Raw genomic sequence first — 18,948 nt, 5'->3', positions numbered from 1 at the left:
ACTGTATTTCAAGGAAGGATTTGAGCTTTTAATCCAGCTGTGAATTTCTAACATGACTCTTTGGGTATCTTAAAAGTTGAAACAATGGAAAGAAATCATTTGTAACAACTTTTTCTTACTTTTTTGCTTGAGATTGATGTATCTTGGTTTATAGACAGCTTGAAGGGCGTTTTGGATACAGTGACGTTGTCATAACAGTAGAGTGCGGTGGTAACAGTATGGTGTATTAGGCCTGTTTTAACTGATGTGATTTTGTTCAGCTAGTAATTATTAAGAGAAGCCACGGAATATTGTGATATTGTGACATTTTGAAAAATGCTGCACTGTCTGCGTTAACGGAATTATAAGAAGCTAGGATAATGCCTCTTAACATAGTAATGTATCATGTTAGTTAGATATCAGATGATAGGAGAAATGCCATTTGAGACATATAACGTTCTAGAATCCCTTTTGGTAAACTCAGAGCCACGACTTGAATTCAAATTAACCGTTCTTAGAAGGAACAAGAGCTATTTCGCAAAAACAGATGTGATGAATTCCAGGAGATGGCAACTGCTAGTTCAACGTGGAATTAAGTTGAAGTTCATATTAAATATGGACTCCAGCAGCGAAACACGACATATCCTTCTTCACGTGTGCTATCATGACACTATTAAGCTAAAATTGTTTGGGTAGCATGAGTGACAAGATTAATGTTAACTGCTTATAACATCTAAGAATATAAGCAGACACGTCTTCTTCTTTTGTCACAAATTTAACATAATATTTTTCGGAATTTTCAGAAGCTATTTTGTTTTTTCTGTAACTTATCTTTTATTTAAAAATCACATTTTCCTGCTCATTAATTAGAATTATAGATGGTATTAATATATACAATTTTGTTTAGAAAACATTGCTTACTGCCTCTTACAAAGAATGAGCTGTTAACTGATAGAAAGAGCATTTTTATAGATATTTAAGGTTTATCAGCCAGACAGTAGCACTGCTCATGTAAAGGATGGTCCAGATTGTTCGTGGAAACGATATCTTAAATATCTTCTCAACAGGTCATCAGAATTTTAAAATATTGTACAGTGTTTTATTTTATAATAATATGTATATAATGAATCAGTCACAAGTTCTGGGAGTGTCTGTGAATATTATAGCAAAACGTTTGAATTTCTTGTTTTCTTATCTTCTTTTTGTTACACGAAACTTCAAAACCAAAACAACGGTGTTAACCAAATTCACTGAGGTGACAATTTCAAACAGAGTATCCGTTTTAGTAAGTATCATTAATAACCAGGAGTAATTTAAAAATAATAAAAATTCTAGTATAAAAGATGTTATCATTACTCCTTAAAGTAAACTTTTTACAGACATTTGATGTTCTTTTCAAAACTTTAAGAACAGAAATTACCAGCCTCACTGCATTTATAACTTGGTTATAAATACAACTTTTGCATGTTTATTGAAACACTGTATTAAAAACAACACCAAGCAAACAAGTAAAAAAGAAACTTTTCAAGAAAGGAAATAAATTTAGGGATGGTTAACACCAACCCTTCAAAAACAATGGAAACTAGATAGTGGAGATAGAATTTCCACCATTCCTGCAGTGTAGTGTAATGATAACAGATAAAAAATAAGGTATACTCAATTCAGTTGTGATTGAATAGTTACTTATATTACTATGCATTAATTCTTGCAGGGATAATGCAAACGTTATATTTACTATCTAGTTTTCAACGTTTTGGAAGACTTGATATTAGCCATTCCTACATTTACTTCCTATCTTGAAAAGTTTTTCTTCTATGATTTCTATGTCGTAGCCATCTTATACAAAGCAAAATAATAATAAGAAAATAAGTTTACCAGATCGTCAGATATTTTTTGAAACAAATATATATCAGTTAATTGAAAAGTATAAGATAACATAATTTACTTGATACAGCTAACTCTTCGTTGATGAGGTTAATGAAATTTAAAAAGTCACTTCATTTAAAACATAACATTTATAGTAGGCATCAACGATAATATAAACTACCATTGCTATATTTATTGGCTTCAAATAAAAATGGGATTTTGAAATGTGAAAAATAAATTATATGAAATGAATTTAATTAGGATTATAGTATATAGAACTTTTAGATAAATAGTTATTTTATTGTTTTACTATAATAAAACGTTCTTGGTAAAAAAATAATTTACGTGGAAACTTGTAGATAAAGTTGTTAAAGATTATATGGGCAGTCAATGAACATCTCTAGATTTAAAATCAGCAGACGATCTAAATGTAATTCTGTGCATATAGTTTCTACAGTAAGAACTTCAGAATCAAGAAGTATAGAACAATCTTACAGTTAGAACTTCAGAATCCAGAAGTATAGAACAATCTTAGAGTTAAAACTTCAGAATCCAGAAGTATAGAACAATCTTACAGTTAAAACTTCAGAATCCAGAAGTATAGAACAATCTTACAGTTAGAATTTCAAAATCCAGAAGTATAGAACAATCTTACAGTTAGAATTTCAGAATCCAGAAGTATAGAACAATCTTACAGATAGAACTTCAGAATCCAGAAGTATAGAACAATCTTACAGTTAGAATTTCAGAATCCAGAAGTATAGAACAATCTTACAGTTAGAACTTCAGAATCCAGAAGTATAGAACAATCTTACAGTCAAAACTTCAGAATCCAGAAGTATAGAACAATCTTACAGTTAGAATTTCAGAATCCAGAAGTATAGAACAATCTTACAGTTAGAACTTCAGAATCCAGAAGTATAGAACAATCTTACAGTTAAAACTTCAGAATCCAGAAGTATAGAACAATCTTACAGTTAAAACTTCAGAATCCAGAAGTATAGAACAAGCTTACAGTTAGAATTTCAGAATCCAGAAGTATAGAACAATCTTACAGTTAGAACTTTAGAATCCAGAAGTATAGAACAATCTTACAGTTAAAACTTCAGAATCCAGAAGTATAGAACAATCTTACAGTTAAAACTTCAGAATCCAGAAGTATAGAACAATCTTACAGTTAGAATTTCAGAATCCAGAAGTATAGAACAATCTTACAGATAGAACTTCAGAATCCAGAAGTATAGAACAATCTTACAGTTAGAATTTCAGAATCCAGAAGTATAGAACAATCTTACAGTTAGAACTTCAGAATCCAGAAGTATAGAACAATCTTACAGTTAGAACTTCAGAATCCAGAAGTATAGAACAATCTTACAGTTAAAACTTCAAAATCCAGAAGTATAGAACAATCTACTTTAAGTCTCAAAGATGTTTTTTTTTGCAGATTTTATTTACTTTATTTATTCCCCCATTTTATAGCTTTTTACATGACTTTTACTTTGAATATAGAACTAACATGTTGTTGAACTGAATTAATACAAGGATTTTGTGAATTTCTAGAAACAAAAAGAAATGTCAAGATAAACTAGCTCAAGTGTTATACTTAACACTTCTTGTTAAGATATTTCAAAGCTCTTTCTTTCAGCAAATTAATGCTTAAATTTAGTACAGACGTAACAGTAACGTACCGTAAGTGTTACTTCAAGAGGCTGTCGTATATTTTTATGATTATCATAAAATTGTAGCACAAGTGAAAGCCAAGCTGGAGAGCAAGAAACTAAATATTATAGAAATTTATCACTCTCAACTCTCAGAAAATTGAAGAAGGGCTCTAGCAAGTACATAGGAAAACAGTTGGTTCTGAGTACAGTCCTTGATGGAGTTAAACCTTTCCGTTTAATGCAGAATTATAGTTAATACCACAAAAACGAATAGGGAGGAATTCATCACGAGATAGTACTTCTTGTTTTACTGTTATACGCTCATGAGAAGACATCTGCCTAAAAGTAATACTCACTTGGATCTTGAAACAACTTAATGAATTATTTTCATTTTCGTTAAAAGAAAGGTTTTAGGAAAACATTTATTAATAAATCAACAGTGTATTTTATTTCCATTTCTTATTAGCTGTGGAAAAATATGTAAACCACTAAAATATTTGTTGAGACTAATAAAAAGAAACATCTCGATTGCTTTGAAGGTTGTTGAGAAACATTTTATTTGCAACAAGAAAATTTCGAACAAATTGCAGCCATGTTTTGTTATAATACGTCGTTGCATAAAAATCTGCAAGGCAAAAGCTATTGTAACTTATAACTGGCTAAATTAACTTACAAGGTATTTAGTAACAGGTTACATTTTAAAGAATAGTTTTGTTCTTTTAACTTGACATGAAACATTTAGAGAAATGCCACCAATGGGCAGTATGAACAATTAATTTTGAGATAGGGTAATCTTCATTTTGTTCATATTTGTATAAGGTGTGTTACGTGCTGTATATAACGTATTACGTTATGTTTGAAAATGATATAAGACACAGAGACAGCATGAATTAACATTGAGATATATAATTGCATTACTGCGATGTAACGTTAACGACACAATTTTAACTTAATAATTTGTGAAGTGCTGAAACTCTTTACCCAAGCATTTTTACGCAAGATTTACGTAAACATTTTAAAAACCCATATGTGGATATAACATCTAACACACAAACTGCACAGATAGCACCAAAGGGTTTTGAACAAACGTTTTATAGCTTTATAAAACTATTGAAATATTTTACTCAAAATAAATATTGGATTTAACTAACTCATACTGATTTTTAAAACTTCTGCTTGATAAAATGAGTAGTTACCTTTAATACCTATGATAATATCCTGTGTATACATGTATATATATTAATATAATCATATTTCAAATAGTAATAAGCGGGATTATTTGGTGATATCACTTGTGTTTGGATATTGTCAAGCTTTTGATTTATATCACTAACTAACCGGACGTGATTTTGTGGCTAGCGTGCTCGGAGGACTCATAGGCGCATTAGAAAAGTGGCAGTCTAATCTCATCAGTTAGAATACAGTCTAATAATTGGTGTTTAGTGATGTTGACTGGCTGCTTTTTATTCTAGTTAAAATTTATAGACAGCTTGCGTAGGAGTTTTATAGCTTTGCGCGAAAATTCTGAAACAATGGAATTGTGACTTTAGTCCAAATGGCTGGGCATAATCAGGTGGTAAGGGCTCTCGACTTGCAATCTGAGGGTCGCCATCTCGAATCCCCGTCACACCGAATATGTTTGCCTATATCAGCCGTGGGGGCATTATATCATGACGTTCAATCCTACTCTTCGTTGTTGAAAAAGTAGCCCAAGATTTGGCGGTGGATTGTGATGACTAGCTTTCTTTCTTCTAGTCTTACACTGCAAAATTAGGGATGGCTAGCGCAGACAACCCTCGTGTAGTTTTGCACGAAATTCAAAAAATAACAAACAAATTAGTCCAAATATACATGTAGTAATCTGAATTTGTAAGCAATCTTAGTTACAAAGGTTCCTTCTGTTTTCATACGCATGACCTATAATTGTGTATTATAATTTTGAAACTTTAAACTGCTCTTAAAATACACGTGACTATAAATTCTGATAAAAATTTAGCAAACCATTAGTAGATCATTCGAAAGCGCTCGAGTTTTTTTAATCTTTTAATTATGAGTTAGTCATTAAAATACACATGACAAAGAAACATTTCAGTTCTTGTGAGAGCTGTTCATGTAATTGAGGCTTATATTGTATGAGAAAGAACAATGAATATAATAGCCGAAAGAAATTTGATCAATGGAAAAACACGCGATAAATATATATATTAGTGTGAAGTAATACCAAATTATTGTTTTCTGTCTAATTAAATATCTTTAGAATACTTAAAATGCAAAAAAGATGAATTAATAAAACTAACCTCAAATAAGTTATTCATATCTTTTATGTGTAATAAAAGTATTCATACAATTAATATTTTGATATACTTTTAAGCTGTATAAATACGTGTATTTAAAAAAAGTATGTTTGTGTCTGTCATTATAGAAATATACTGTAAGGTCTCTTAAATATTTCTACATTAAACTATTAGTAAGACATTTTGACTGAAAAATATATACTTTACTCAGAATTATTAATGGACAACTAATATAGCTTATTTCATTTCGTATTGATGCAAAAGAACAATAAATTTGAAAGTAACATTGATATATCTTTATTATGACTAAGTGCCAAATGGAAATTATATGAGACAATAAAATAATAGGTTCAGCCTGTTAGTAGGATGACATACTTATGAACTTACGGCCAGCTAAGTTATTAACTTGAAGTTTTTTATAATTGAATATTTTCTAAAATATCAATAAAAGGCTTAACTTTAAGAACCATTTGTTAATTGTGCACTAGCTATTGAGTTATTATTTTTCTTTAAATAGGTTCAGTTATTTAACACAACTAACATAATGTTTTGCTGGCGTTTGCCTAAATACATATCCTTATATAAGTATTACAATAATAGCAGTAGTGAATATGTATTACACTGATACCAATCGGAATGCTTTATAATTATACCAATTTTAAATTTATATCACAATGATATTATTTCTGAATATGTGCGAACAGAGAATGGAGTATTTATGATTTTGTTTAATTTTCTCATCTATTGTCGAGGTGAATTGGTACTCACTCCAATGTTTCAAGCGTATGACAACCGTAATTTAAAAATAAATGGTTGATTTTAAATAATTTAATAATCTGAGGTAATGCGTATTTTTTATAAACTGTTTAATAGTTATATCTATATAATATATGGATTTGTTTGCTTTTATTTTATAAATAATTCGTTTATTTATTACTTTAGAGTATAATGTAAAGCAAAGACGATGGAAGAGATAAGACAGAGGTACTGGGACTAGAAGTGAACAATCTTAATGGCTAGACATCTTTATGAAACAGCTTTCGACAGCAAAATTAAAAGAGAGGTAGAAGACATTGACAAGTTAGTTCAAAGTCCCGTTTTGTCAGAAATTGGCCGAAGGAGACATAGTTCTGGACCAAGATCAGGATCTGCCCCGTCTTCCAGCAGTGGCTCTTCTTCTAATACACCCACTCATCAACCATACTTGATAGCGAGGGAGTCTCCACGTAGAGGACCCTGCCAAGCTTTGCCTCAATTTTTCCACACCGAAAAAAGAAAAGTGACTCTCGTTCGGGATAGTCCTCGTTCTTCCCCCCTCCTCTCACGCAATACTCACACCGGTTCGCTACAATTATTTCGACCAACAAAGGAAACAGAATTTGAACTGAAGACCCAAGAGATAGAACATGGAAGTAATTCACAACTTCTGAACACTAAACCTAGTGAAAAAGAACCTTCTTTCATAAAATACATCCCAGGAGATTTCCTAAGTACAAGCAAAACCTCCCATAGCAACCGGTGCTTAGTTTCTTCTAATGACGTGAATCAGAAAGAAAGAATCACAAACAAATTAGTATCTGGCTCAAAAAGTCAAGGATTCAAATTACTAAACACTGAAAGTAAAAAGACTAAATCATTTGAGATACTTTCTGGTTCGTTGGATCGTAAAAACTCCAAAACAGCTAAAAATAGCCCCACTTCTAAACTTATTCCAAATGGTGCTTTAATAGATAATGCCTACTCTAGTAGACCAGTTATTTGTTCTTCTACGATCCACGAAAAGAAGCTTATAAAAAACACCAACAAGTTTTGGGATTCGCCTAAGCGTTCCAGTATATCTGGACATGAAACAAAATTTCCTAAATCTTTTAATATAAATTTCGAAACAGACTTCCCATCTTTAAGCTCAAAACAGTTATTAAACGACCCTCAGTTGCTAAATCCTCAACAACAATTACATTTTGAATATAATCAAGACGGCTCTAAAGATAGCTCAAAAATCGACACGAATTTACCCGAAATTCACGAAGCTTCAACAACCAACAAAAATGCATTACAAAGCTTTCAGCTATCGATCAGTAATCCGCAGGGTTCTACATCTCTAAAGGATCAAAACTACTTGTGGAATGCGTCAGAATTACAACTGAAATCTATAAAATCAGATCCCGTGAACGAGAATAAAATAGATGAAATCAATCATTTTAAGGAAGGTAAAAGTCGCAAACAAGTTTCTAAGGATGGAAATGAGACTAAAGATGAATTTATTTCAGTTGGTTTAAAAGAAAAGGAAGAAGAAAGTAGAGGACCTGAAAAAGTCTCTGCTCCTAACGATAAGCTGATGACTCGGCCAAAAAGACCAGGATCCCTTTCAATTCCTAGTTTATCGGGAGTGTCAATACCAATCACTGTACGAACTCAACACATTCAGACTCCCACTGCCACCACTACGTCTTTCGATAAAGACACCACTACTAACAAAGCATCCACATCTAAGGACTCAGGTGATTTAACTTATTTATAGCTTGTAATTGATATGGTACGTATTGAGTTGAAGTGCTCGTACAGTAACTTGTGATTTCTAGAAGAAGAAAGAAAAGGTAATCTAACACTAATCAAGTTTTTACAAAATTAAAAATGTGTAGGCTAACAATCTAATACTTATAATATTGTACTAAAAAGGCATTTACAATGCAATTAAGCTTAAAAGCCAGAAAATTTGTAAAAATAATTTTAACAAGCAGAATGTATTAACATATCAGAAAACGAAATGTAAGTGGTAAAAAATAGTTACATTAAGATTTATCATTTTAAATATAAACACAAACAATAATACCAGTTTTTAATCCATGGTCGCTGGAAAATTAATTTATGTATAATCATTGAAATGGAAAGTTATAATTAACTAAACACATATCTCACAGATTAAGAATCCTATTTGTCATAACAATTATCTTAATGTTCTATTGTAATAATGTCGTAAAACCTGCCTTCTAGAGAAGTAAATCAAAAGTTTTGAAATACTCTATAGATCCTTGAGTAAGGAAGCACATTATGCTAATATAATAATAGGAAAGCAAATAAGAATTTATAAGTATAAGAATTTTGTTGATGGTAGAACAAATAAACTTTTCCTAATGCTTATAAATCGTTGTTTGTCTACCTATTATAAACACAACAGATCGACTATTAGTCATGTTTGGAAAACCTTAAAATGAATATTTCACTTTTGTACAAACAAAGAATGAAATAAATCTACAAAATGTTTATAAGTTTTGTTTTCTAACCAAAGTGCCATTAGAAGAAAAACTTTTCATTTCGTATGCTCATATTAAGAAACTTGTAAGAAGTTGATAAAGTTGTAAACATATGTATATATAATAAACAGAAAATTTTCATTTTATCAGTATTAAAAACCTCAACACATTTTGTGAAACTTTTATAATTAGAATGAGAGAAAATGTGTTACAATGAACAAAACCAACACAATAAACACTGAGAATAACGGCGTTTTATAAGAATGATGGATCAGATATCTTGTTTCGATTGTTCCATGACTATCTATTATCTTGTGTTATTGCAGCTTCTGCTATGGTAAGTTCTTGAGATGGACAGAGAGAACAGTCTCAGACTAAACATCTTGACAAACCTTTCACAAATATTCGACTGCTAATGGAAGTCTACTTTCAATGTCTCTTTTAGGTAAACCAAAGAGAGTCCACTGAGCCACATCAGGAAAGTTGACGGGTATCTGACTGAATGGGATTACTTTGATTCCACCTTCTTCAGTCATTTTACTCATAAAAGTAGTTGTGGATTCAGAGGTATAACTCAAAGCTTGTGAGCCGTTGACTTGTTATCTTTGTCAACTTGAAATTCATGTTTGTTATCTTGTTAGCGGATGCAAAATATGTTCAATTTTATTCTAATGTTTGTTTGGGTCGGATGTTCTTCTTTTGTAATTATAACCTTCAGACTGAAGTATGGTTTCGGAACTCGTTGTTGTCTGAGGCACTCGATGTTCAAGTTGTTCCGCTTCTATTGAGAAGTTTCAGATTTTTCTTTTTGAATCTGTTACCTTTTTTTTTTTGCTCTACATAGTTTAACATTCTCACTATAAGAATATCTAGATGTTTCTCTAGATGGAGCTGGAATTGGACTTTCGAATTAAGCAAAATTTGCTGTGAACTAAATATATAGGTACTAATCATCTTGTCCGTGGTGCCACCTCGTATCTACAATAACACTCCATTGTATTAGCATATACAAACTGTTCATAGGGAGTTTGATTAACTTTCTACATTCATTACGTCATGTATGGTCACAATAATCGAGTTAAGATGATGTGGACTTCCTTACTGCTGTTATTCAGCCTGTTTAAACAGAATTCCTTTATGAGACAGGATAAATGTTTGTCAGCAAATTTCAAGTATTTCTAGATCTACGTTTGTATAGTTGATTGCGTGTAATTAGCACATACAAAGCGTGTATAAGTTTATTTATGATTATGTATTAAAGCTATTTTTAATGTAATATTAATGCGCTCTTTCATAAGGTTTATATGCTTTGGGATTGTTTATAATATATATTGTATATATATATATATAAATAAACTATATAAGAATTTGGCACGTTATATAAACCTACGAGAAAGCAACTGACTATTTTGTACTTTGGTTTATTTGTTGATTTATTATAGAATCAAACATTTAACATATATTAATGTTCTATAATTTGTATGTATACTTATTTTGTAAATTACACCAAATAAAATGTTTCTCGTTATTTTTCTTGTATTAATATTCGTGTTCCACCAAAATTTGTATAATTCTCTTTTCTTGCTTTACACCAAACATTTACAAATATATTTTTCAATGTAACGAAAATTTACTTTTCGTAAGAATATTTGGTCACTTTACTACACATTCTTAAAGTTAGTCCCTTTAGATACCTTTACTATTAAATAACGGATTTGTTTATATTCTTTGATAGATTGTTTAAGCAGAGTTTTCATGATGAAACTTTGTAGAATGGACGGCAACTGCCTGTTGTGAAGGTAATTCCTTAATATCAAATGTAAACTTTCCACAGTCTGCTATGTCATCACTCTAAAATTATTTAAACTGAATTAAAAGGACAATGTAAAGCATGCTTATTTTTAATTAGTTTCAAATTGTCTATTAATGTCTTCACCATTTAACAACCTGTAGGAGGAGAATCAGTCCCTGCTATTTTAAAAATAAATAATGACGTTTTAGTCTTAAGTACAGTAACCCATAATCGAGGGTGTTAACTAGCTGTGGCTACTATATATTGTTTAAATTATTATTAAGTCTCCTAGCCTTAGTCTTTCGTTGAATAAGTGTTTTGGTACAAGTCAGAAGTATTTACAATTATTAATTTATGTTTCAGCTTTGAAGTAGAATCATTTTAAACATTTTGTTATACGTTTAAAGTTTATATTCGTTTACTTTTGAGTCGATAGGTTTTTTTTATCTTTGTTTTAATCGTCGTTTAGCCCAGAAGGTAAAATCGAAATCGTTCAGTCTTGTGAAGAAAACATTAAAATTATCGAACAACAAATAAGGCCTACACAAAGCGTTTCTTCTTAACTCACCCAACCTCTTTGAGTGCCCGGATTAAATATAAGAAAATAATTATTGTCGCTTTCGCATGTGTATTTATACTAAGCTACATACTAAGTACGTTATTTGAATTAATATGCATTACATCGTACGCTTTCGAATGATTTCAGTCAACCTTCGTCTTTTTTAGAGTATTCAAATCATGCCCTTATCATGTTACAGCTAAATGCTTTTACATGTACTTTTGTTTACTGTATTTTACAAAGGATGTAACGTTGCTTAAGAATATTTTTCTTTCTGTATATATGTATATGCATGCCGATTTAATTTAGAACAGCGTATTTTATATTAAATATAGCAAACTAGATTATGAGTTTGAAGTACTTCGACATTTTGGCGACAGAAACAAAGGCACTTGTGGTAACACATCTTTTACACTGGTCTTTGTGAACTTTTCAAAAGAGGTTTTAAGTTTAATTTTTTTAATGAAACAAGTTTGGACTCAGGAGTGTTTAATGTTGAGTTTTTAAAATACTTATTAGCAAGTAAGCACAGGAAGAACTCTATAGACTATTGTTTACTAACAAGTAAAAAGGAAAGAAAAAATTCTAATGAACACTGTCAGTGCTAAAATAAAATAATGTTTGACGTAGTACTTTATAATAGTATTTAATATAAGGTTTGTTTCTTTGTAATTAAACACAAAGCTCAACAGGGGACATGTGTGCGCTACCCACCACGGGTATCGAAACCTGATTTCTAGCGTTGTAAGTCCGCGGATATACCTCTGTGATACTGGAGAAATTCGCACAATGAGTGAATAAAATTAAACATGTAGGCAATAAATTAAATAATACGTTAAAATCACTAAGTTTTATGTATTATTAATTCTAGAAGATGACACTTCAAGCTGCTTTCTTCGTGTCGTCTTCCATAAATAAGACATATATAAAACATGAACATATTCTTTGATTTTATGACATTTTATATAAACAAATTAACAAACCCCACGGGTTTTGTTTTTGAAATGAGCTTTGTGAGCTTCTCGAATTATAGACATTAATTTCGGTCGTCATTTTGTTTTTGTGAAGAACCTACAGTTCTTGGCATATTCTTGAATATTGTATTTTATATATATATATATGTCCGAACACAAAAACAACATGTAATTGAGATGTATTATTATCGACCTGTCTTGCTTTCTCAAAGGATCGGCAGAAACATTTACAATGTGGAAAACTTGTGTATTGTATCGAAGGTAAGTTAGTACCAGAGAACAGAACAAGGGTCTAATCCCTTAGATTTCAAGTATTACTTTTTGTGGCCTTTGTTAGCTTTCATTTCATAGTGCTGAAGGTTCTAATACGATCGTTCTATTCCCCTGGGAAGATAGTTTTCCACAGAGGGCAAATTGAATTTCTTCGGTATGAGATTATATAGGAACCTGACAAGAGCGCACGAAATCCATCGCAGCAGCTGATGGTGGGAGATTTCCAGCGTGTTTTGTGAATTGTAACAAAACGATAGATGCTTGGGGATTTCTTTGGTTAGGGAAGGATATTGTTACGATTCCTGGGAAGAAATTCACTCGGCTACTATAGTTGACTCTTTTATGGTATAGTGCTTGTTCTTAACGTGTTAACTAAGTTTTAGTTAGCTTTATAAAATATTTTAACAAACGAAAACTTCTAAAAATTTCATGAAACAATTTTAGCATTACAAATTCTAGATTAGTTTTATAAATACAATAAATTGTTTTATAAGAAGGCACAATCGTTCAGTGTGCATGTTTCGGTATGAAAATGTAGATTGATCAAGTTTAAATTAATTGGAAAAAAACCTCTTTTCACAATATTTACTTCATAAAATATTTTATAATAGTATTTCAAAAGTTGTCACCGATATATATTAGATATTCTTTTATTATTGCGCTTCTATTTCTGGTGTTTCATAAACTTTATTACTCACCACTATTTGTTGTTTTAAAATTTAATGATAAATCTTGTGAGAAAGAATGTTCAGCAAACAGATGAGCAATAAAAAAACACTACTTCTCAATTCATACGTTGTTCATAAAGTGATCTGCATTTAAATCCATTACATGCTTATATATGCTTAAAGGTATGTTCATGTTACATAAATCTTTATGGTCATTCAATACCTACAAAATCAAATTAAGATTTCAGCGTATACAGTCTTATAATTTTTCTATATTACAAATAAAGACAAAAACATAAGTCGTGCAACATACTAAAGAAAACATGGTATCTGAACATATACTAAACATGAAAACATAACGATAGGTATGGATAATTGTATTAAAAGTGCTAAAGTCAACACTGTCACACTAACAGCACTTTCAACCTCAACAACCAACTAAAAAATGCTTTATTTTCCTTTTACTCTGTAGAACAAATGCCACCATAAGAAAGTTTTGAAACAGCTCATTTGCCTTCTTCTTTTATGTGTTAAAAATCTCTATATAGTGATAAAAGAAGTTACATTTAGATCTACCGCATCTTATTGATAGACACAAGTCACACTATTGAATTTTAGAAAACCAATCAGTATACGTCATTTTAACCATTAATTACATTTATATTGTCACCATAAGATGACTAATAATTCAAACTACCTCTTTGTTTATTGGCCATTAAAGGGTCTTCAGTAAAAGTAGTTTGTTATACACCCCTCAACACGTGATACTTTACCAGCTTATACTGTGCGGTAAGCGATAAAACTTAATTTATGATATTTTGATAATCAACAAAAACTGTTATTCTTTTTAAATTTCAGCCAACGTTTCGTCGTTGAAGTTTCGTTAGGGATGTTAGTACAAATATTAGTGTGATTTTCTAGTTCTAATACCGTTCAAGTAATCTTTTACTCAGACTTGCAGTGTCTATACAGTGAAGCAGTAACATTAATGTTTATGGTATTCTTATGTTAAAAGAGAAAAAAATAAGTTACAAATTGAGCTGAATCGAATTTTAAGAATTTGGAGTAAGATCGCAAAGGCATACACGCAGAACTGATGAAGTATACAATAAAGTCTAGCACATTTGTGTCCGCCATCTTAGCTGTATAGGGTAACCCACCAGGCTCGAATCCCACTCACACTTGTTTCGTTTAATGATTGCGTGCCACCAACATTTCAGAATTTTAGAATGATTGTCTAGTTGATATATGTATTTTGTGAGCTTTTTGTGGTAAGTTAGGGAAATTAATTCATATTGCTTTCAAATACGTAAGATAAAAGCATATAGATGTACACGAAAACAAAACAATCCTAAATGATCTGACAGTTTTTGAAAGGTACATCTAAAGTGGCTCCGTTACAGATATCATAGCTGTTTTTAAGGCTGAGTTGAAAAATTAGTGAAAACCAATTTTTTGTAAATGTGATGTAAAACTATTAATAGTTTTATTAATATGTACGTTAGGAAACACATATGGTTTTGGAATTGCACGTTTTATGTTTGCTTTATTTAGATTCTGTGAAAGCAAAGGTGCGATGTTTTATTACGATTTTACTTTGCAAACACTTACATACATATATAATTCAATACTTTCTTAAATTTTCAATCATGTCTTAAAGTTTTCACTTGTTGCAAGTAATTACCTATATTTTCTCAAAAAAATACCTCGCAATATTTTCTTCAAGTTTGAACATAAACATTTGCTATGTTTCCATACAGTTCATTGAGGTATTCCAATTTTATAATAGTAGCAATTACTTTAATTAAAAACGTTTTAAAATAGCATTTGGGCGTTAACTAACTCTGACAAAGGAACACAAGTATAATGTAAACCAAATATAACAGTTTGAAAGGTTTGAAAGCAATTTAACAATTACTACAACAATGCACATCACGATGTGTTGTGCTATACATCCTATAAAGCCAACAATTATCGACAAACAGATGATAAAGCTTTCGTTGTTTTGAAATGGTTTTAAATAATGGGAGAATTTGAAATGTGTGCAGTTCCGGGTATTTCAAACTCACTGATGAACAATAACACGTTATTGTATAACGAATTACTGTGTAATGTATACAAACAGCTCATTAACTTTCTCACACTGTTTATTACATTTGTTGCCAAAATTATCTTAAATAACTGATAGTGACTATTTTTATACTATTAGTATACATTGCTACTGTTACGTTTATATACGGGAGAGTTGCATCAAATATTTGAAATATTTTTATTTACATAAATTCATAGTAATTCATTTCATACTGATGTGAAGTTTAAGTTTTCATTATCGTTTTTCAGCTTTGCTAGGTTCGTGCTGGTATGCATGTCTAAGTTGTTTTATCATTGTTACTGCGAAATCACTGCTGATATGAATTGTTTTGACTTGTAGTAGGTATTCAATTATGTTTTCTTACAAAAATATCTCGCAATATTTTCTCCAAGTTTGAACATAAACATTTGCTATGTTTCCATACAGTTCATTGAGGTATTCCAATTTTATAATAGTAGCAATTACTTTAATTGAAAACGTTTTAAAATAGCATTTGGGCGTTAACTAACTCTGACAAGGGAACACAAGTGTAATGTAAACCATTTTTGTGCTGGAAACACTTTTATTACCGTCAATTGAACTGTGATGTAATTAAGAAATGAGAAATGCTTGAGCAGGACCATGTTTTTGATTAAAAGACTGAAAAACATGAATTTTAAACTAACAGAGAATCTGAGTAGTGTTAAACTGTTGTAAGAAGAGGAAGAAGATAAAGGTGGGTGTATAAAAAGGTAGTTAAACCAGAGATACTTCATCCTTACCTGTAATTTGTGTAGAGTTTTGCCGGGTAACAGTTTCTGTTGATTGATGAGAGTTTAAATGGAGTGATGCTGAAAAACTCAGCGAGTTATAGAATAATATAAACTTGATATGAATGTCAGATATCTCATATTACATAATAAAATGTGTCTATTTGTGATTGTTAAAATATTTGTTTTAAGTTAATTGCGTTTTAGAGGAGTATATTAAACTAGTGTGCAACTGGAGAATACATTTACTTAGACAGAAAGGTATCAACTGAAATATGAGTAACTTTTTAATATAGTGCTTTTTCAATCACCATAACACGGGTTCTATAAAACAGTCGTGATTCTATGTAATACTACAACAGAGACAAACGGGTAGAAGATGATGCATGCCATTTGTAAAGAAAGTTTAAAACTAACTCTATAAGCTTCCCAGTCTAAGTGTTCCGGACAAGGTAATATCTCATTCTTTTGCGTTATCCAAAAATGATGCCCTAGATGATCTGAGAGACAGTTGAAAAAAGGAGTCTCATTGTCAATGTTTACAGTTTTATACAGAATACTAAATAAAAGCATTAGGATTATTGTTTACAAGCCGTCTTAAGGACGATGCATGAAAATAAATCAGAGATAATTTAACTCAAGTTGAGCTTTCCCAGTTGGGCGTTTTTTTAAAGGAACGTTATAATAATTGGCATCTCTAATATTTCGGAACTATATATATAACAGTTGAGTAAAATCTTCGATTACTTTTTGTTATGGAGGAAAAAAAGACTTAGAAAGGGCTGTCATACTCTTACAAAAATTTGTTTCGAATTTTCCTTCATGTTCCATGTGAGAGTAACAGACTCCATTTCAGATCAAAATGTGGTTGTGGTCAATGAAATTCTCCTCCGGTACTTCAATGAAGCTCAAGAGTGGTGGACTCAACAGATAGCCCGATGTGACTTTGCTGTAAGAAAACACACACACTCAAAAGTCATGTACAAATTATGTTAAAATTGTCGAGAATCTGAAACCGACTTTATATTTTTTGTAGGATTTCTAGAAATGTTTCGAATTCACTATTTAATGGTTTGAAGTTTTAAATTAAAAGTAGAAAGAAATACTAAAATGTGTGGTTTTATTGCTTCTTAAGTCGTTGTTTGAATGAGTCAGAAAACATTTCCTCAAATACGCTGTATTTTTTCAATTTTGAACAGGAGGGTTTTATAAAAGATAAGTACGAAAAACCACTAAGTTTATTTCGAAGAAAGACTATATTATATGTGCACGGCGCAAAAGTTAAAAGAAAAAAATGCTTTGTATTTAATAAAAGGTATTAAGTTATTTTACAAAGATTCTAGTGTTTTCTAAACTGACATAATTAGTTATAAACATTATTTTGTCTTTAAAACAGATATTAAATGTATCACGACAACAATGTCTTACTACAGAAAAAACACTCATAGAGTGATTATTAGTAATAAATATGCATAATCTGCCAGAGCTATGTCAATAATGAGGTACATAGTCCCAACAGCAATTAGTTTTCTTTACCAGTTGTATTCTCTTCAGCGCTAACGATATTGTGTCTGTGAAATCGTATCTAGCATCTCAATTAACGCTAATTAATTGCGGTAAATGATACACAAGTATCATCATCAATATACAAATGGTGTGTCCGTATCATTGCTATCTAAAGAGTATATATTAAATCGATATTCACAGTAGCACGTGAGTGACTCGAAGTACACATATATCAAATACGCACGATGTTGTTGTTCATCCATCAAAATCCAGTTTATTTAATACTGAATAATTTACAAATTACAAGTACTACTGTAACTTGACTTTATATAATAAAATTTCAATAATTTAATATTCTACTCTTATAACACACTCTGTATAATTAATTATTCTTGGACCAAACGCTGTTTATCTAATGCCAAAAATTATGCATTTTGTTTCTATATAAGCAGAATAGTAACTAACTATCGTGAATTTTACATTCTATTTCAGTTAAGAGGCATTAATCTAATAAGTATAAAGGTAACTGAGGCTTTCTGTTATTCATATGTAACTGAACTGGTTACTTTAACTTAGAATGCATTATAGCATCTTTCATTTTTCATTGTTTCTTGACAGGCGTACCAAATCGGCCAACACTTAATTTAAGTCTGAATCTGAACACGGCAAACGCCCCTAAACGGGCTCGTCAGCAATTGTTTTTCAGTTTTGGTTGCCCGGTGCTGAGTGCTGTTGGTGAAACAGTCGATCCTAACATTCCACTGGAGAGACAAGGGTGCGTATTTAGTTTATAGCGATGCTGAATACAACTAAATGGGTTCTAAGATCGTAAATGAAAACACTAGCAGATATTTTTTTGAATACCTTAAAATAATCTACAAACAGTTTAAAATTGATGAAATTCCGTAGAATGGACGGCAACTGCTTGTTGTGGAGACACAAGTGCAGAAGAAGACTTTCGAAACGTCGTCCTTTACACTTGTGTCTTCACAACAGGCAGCTGCCGTCCATTCTACGAAGCTCCATCATGAATACTCTGCCTAAACAATCTATCAAAGAATACAGTTTAAAATTGTTACATTTTTCACACAGTTATTTTTGTTATTTCAATAATGACAGAAAAATAGCAAAACCAAAACTTAACATAGTAAAAATACATTTTCTGTTATTGCGAACAGTTTTTTTTGTTTATAATTCAGAAAAAAAAAGTTTCGATTTTTAGCATATTTAATGCATTGCTTTCAACGTATTTTGGTTTACCGTATTATTAATGACACTACA

General features: G+C 30.9%; 1 protein-coding gene across 2 annotated transcripts in view; it reads left to right on the top strand.

Moving 5' to 3' along the window:
• The window catches only part of LOC143222544 (uncharacterized), an 80,175-nt gene that overhangs the window by 35,871 nt on the left and 25,356 nt on the right, over nt 1-18,948 (top strand). For both annotated transcript variants that reach the window (XR_013012304.1, XM_076449173.1), the window contains exons 2-3: nt 6,743-8,301; nt 18,286-18,442. Coding sequence is in view for 1 of the 2 variants with exons in the window: in XM_076449173.1 (XP_076305288.1) it covers nt 6,813-8,301; nt 18,286-18,442 (1,646 nt within the window). In the remaining variant the exon portion in view is untranslated. The remainder of the gene's footprint in view (nt 1-6,742; nt 8,302-18,285; nt 18,443-18,948) is intronic.

The sequence above is a fragment of the Tachypleus tridentatus genome, chromosome 8 (genome assembly GCF_004210375.1).
Source record: "Tachypleus tridentatus isolate NWPU-2018 chromosome 8, ASM421037v1, whole genome shotgun sequence".
Lineage (NCBI taxonomy): Eukaryota > Metazoa > Arthropoda > Merostomata > Xiphosura > Limulidae > Tachypleus > Tachypleus tridentatus.
The sequence above is the reverse complement of the archived record's forward strand: the minus strand, read 5'-3'. Positions and strand labels throughout refer to the sequence as shown.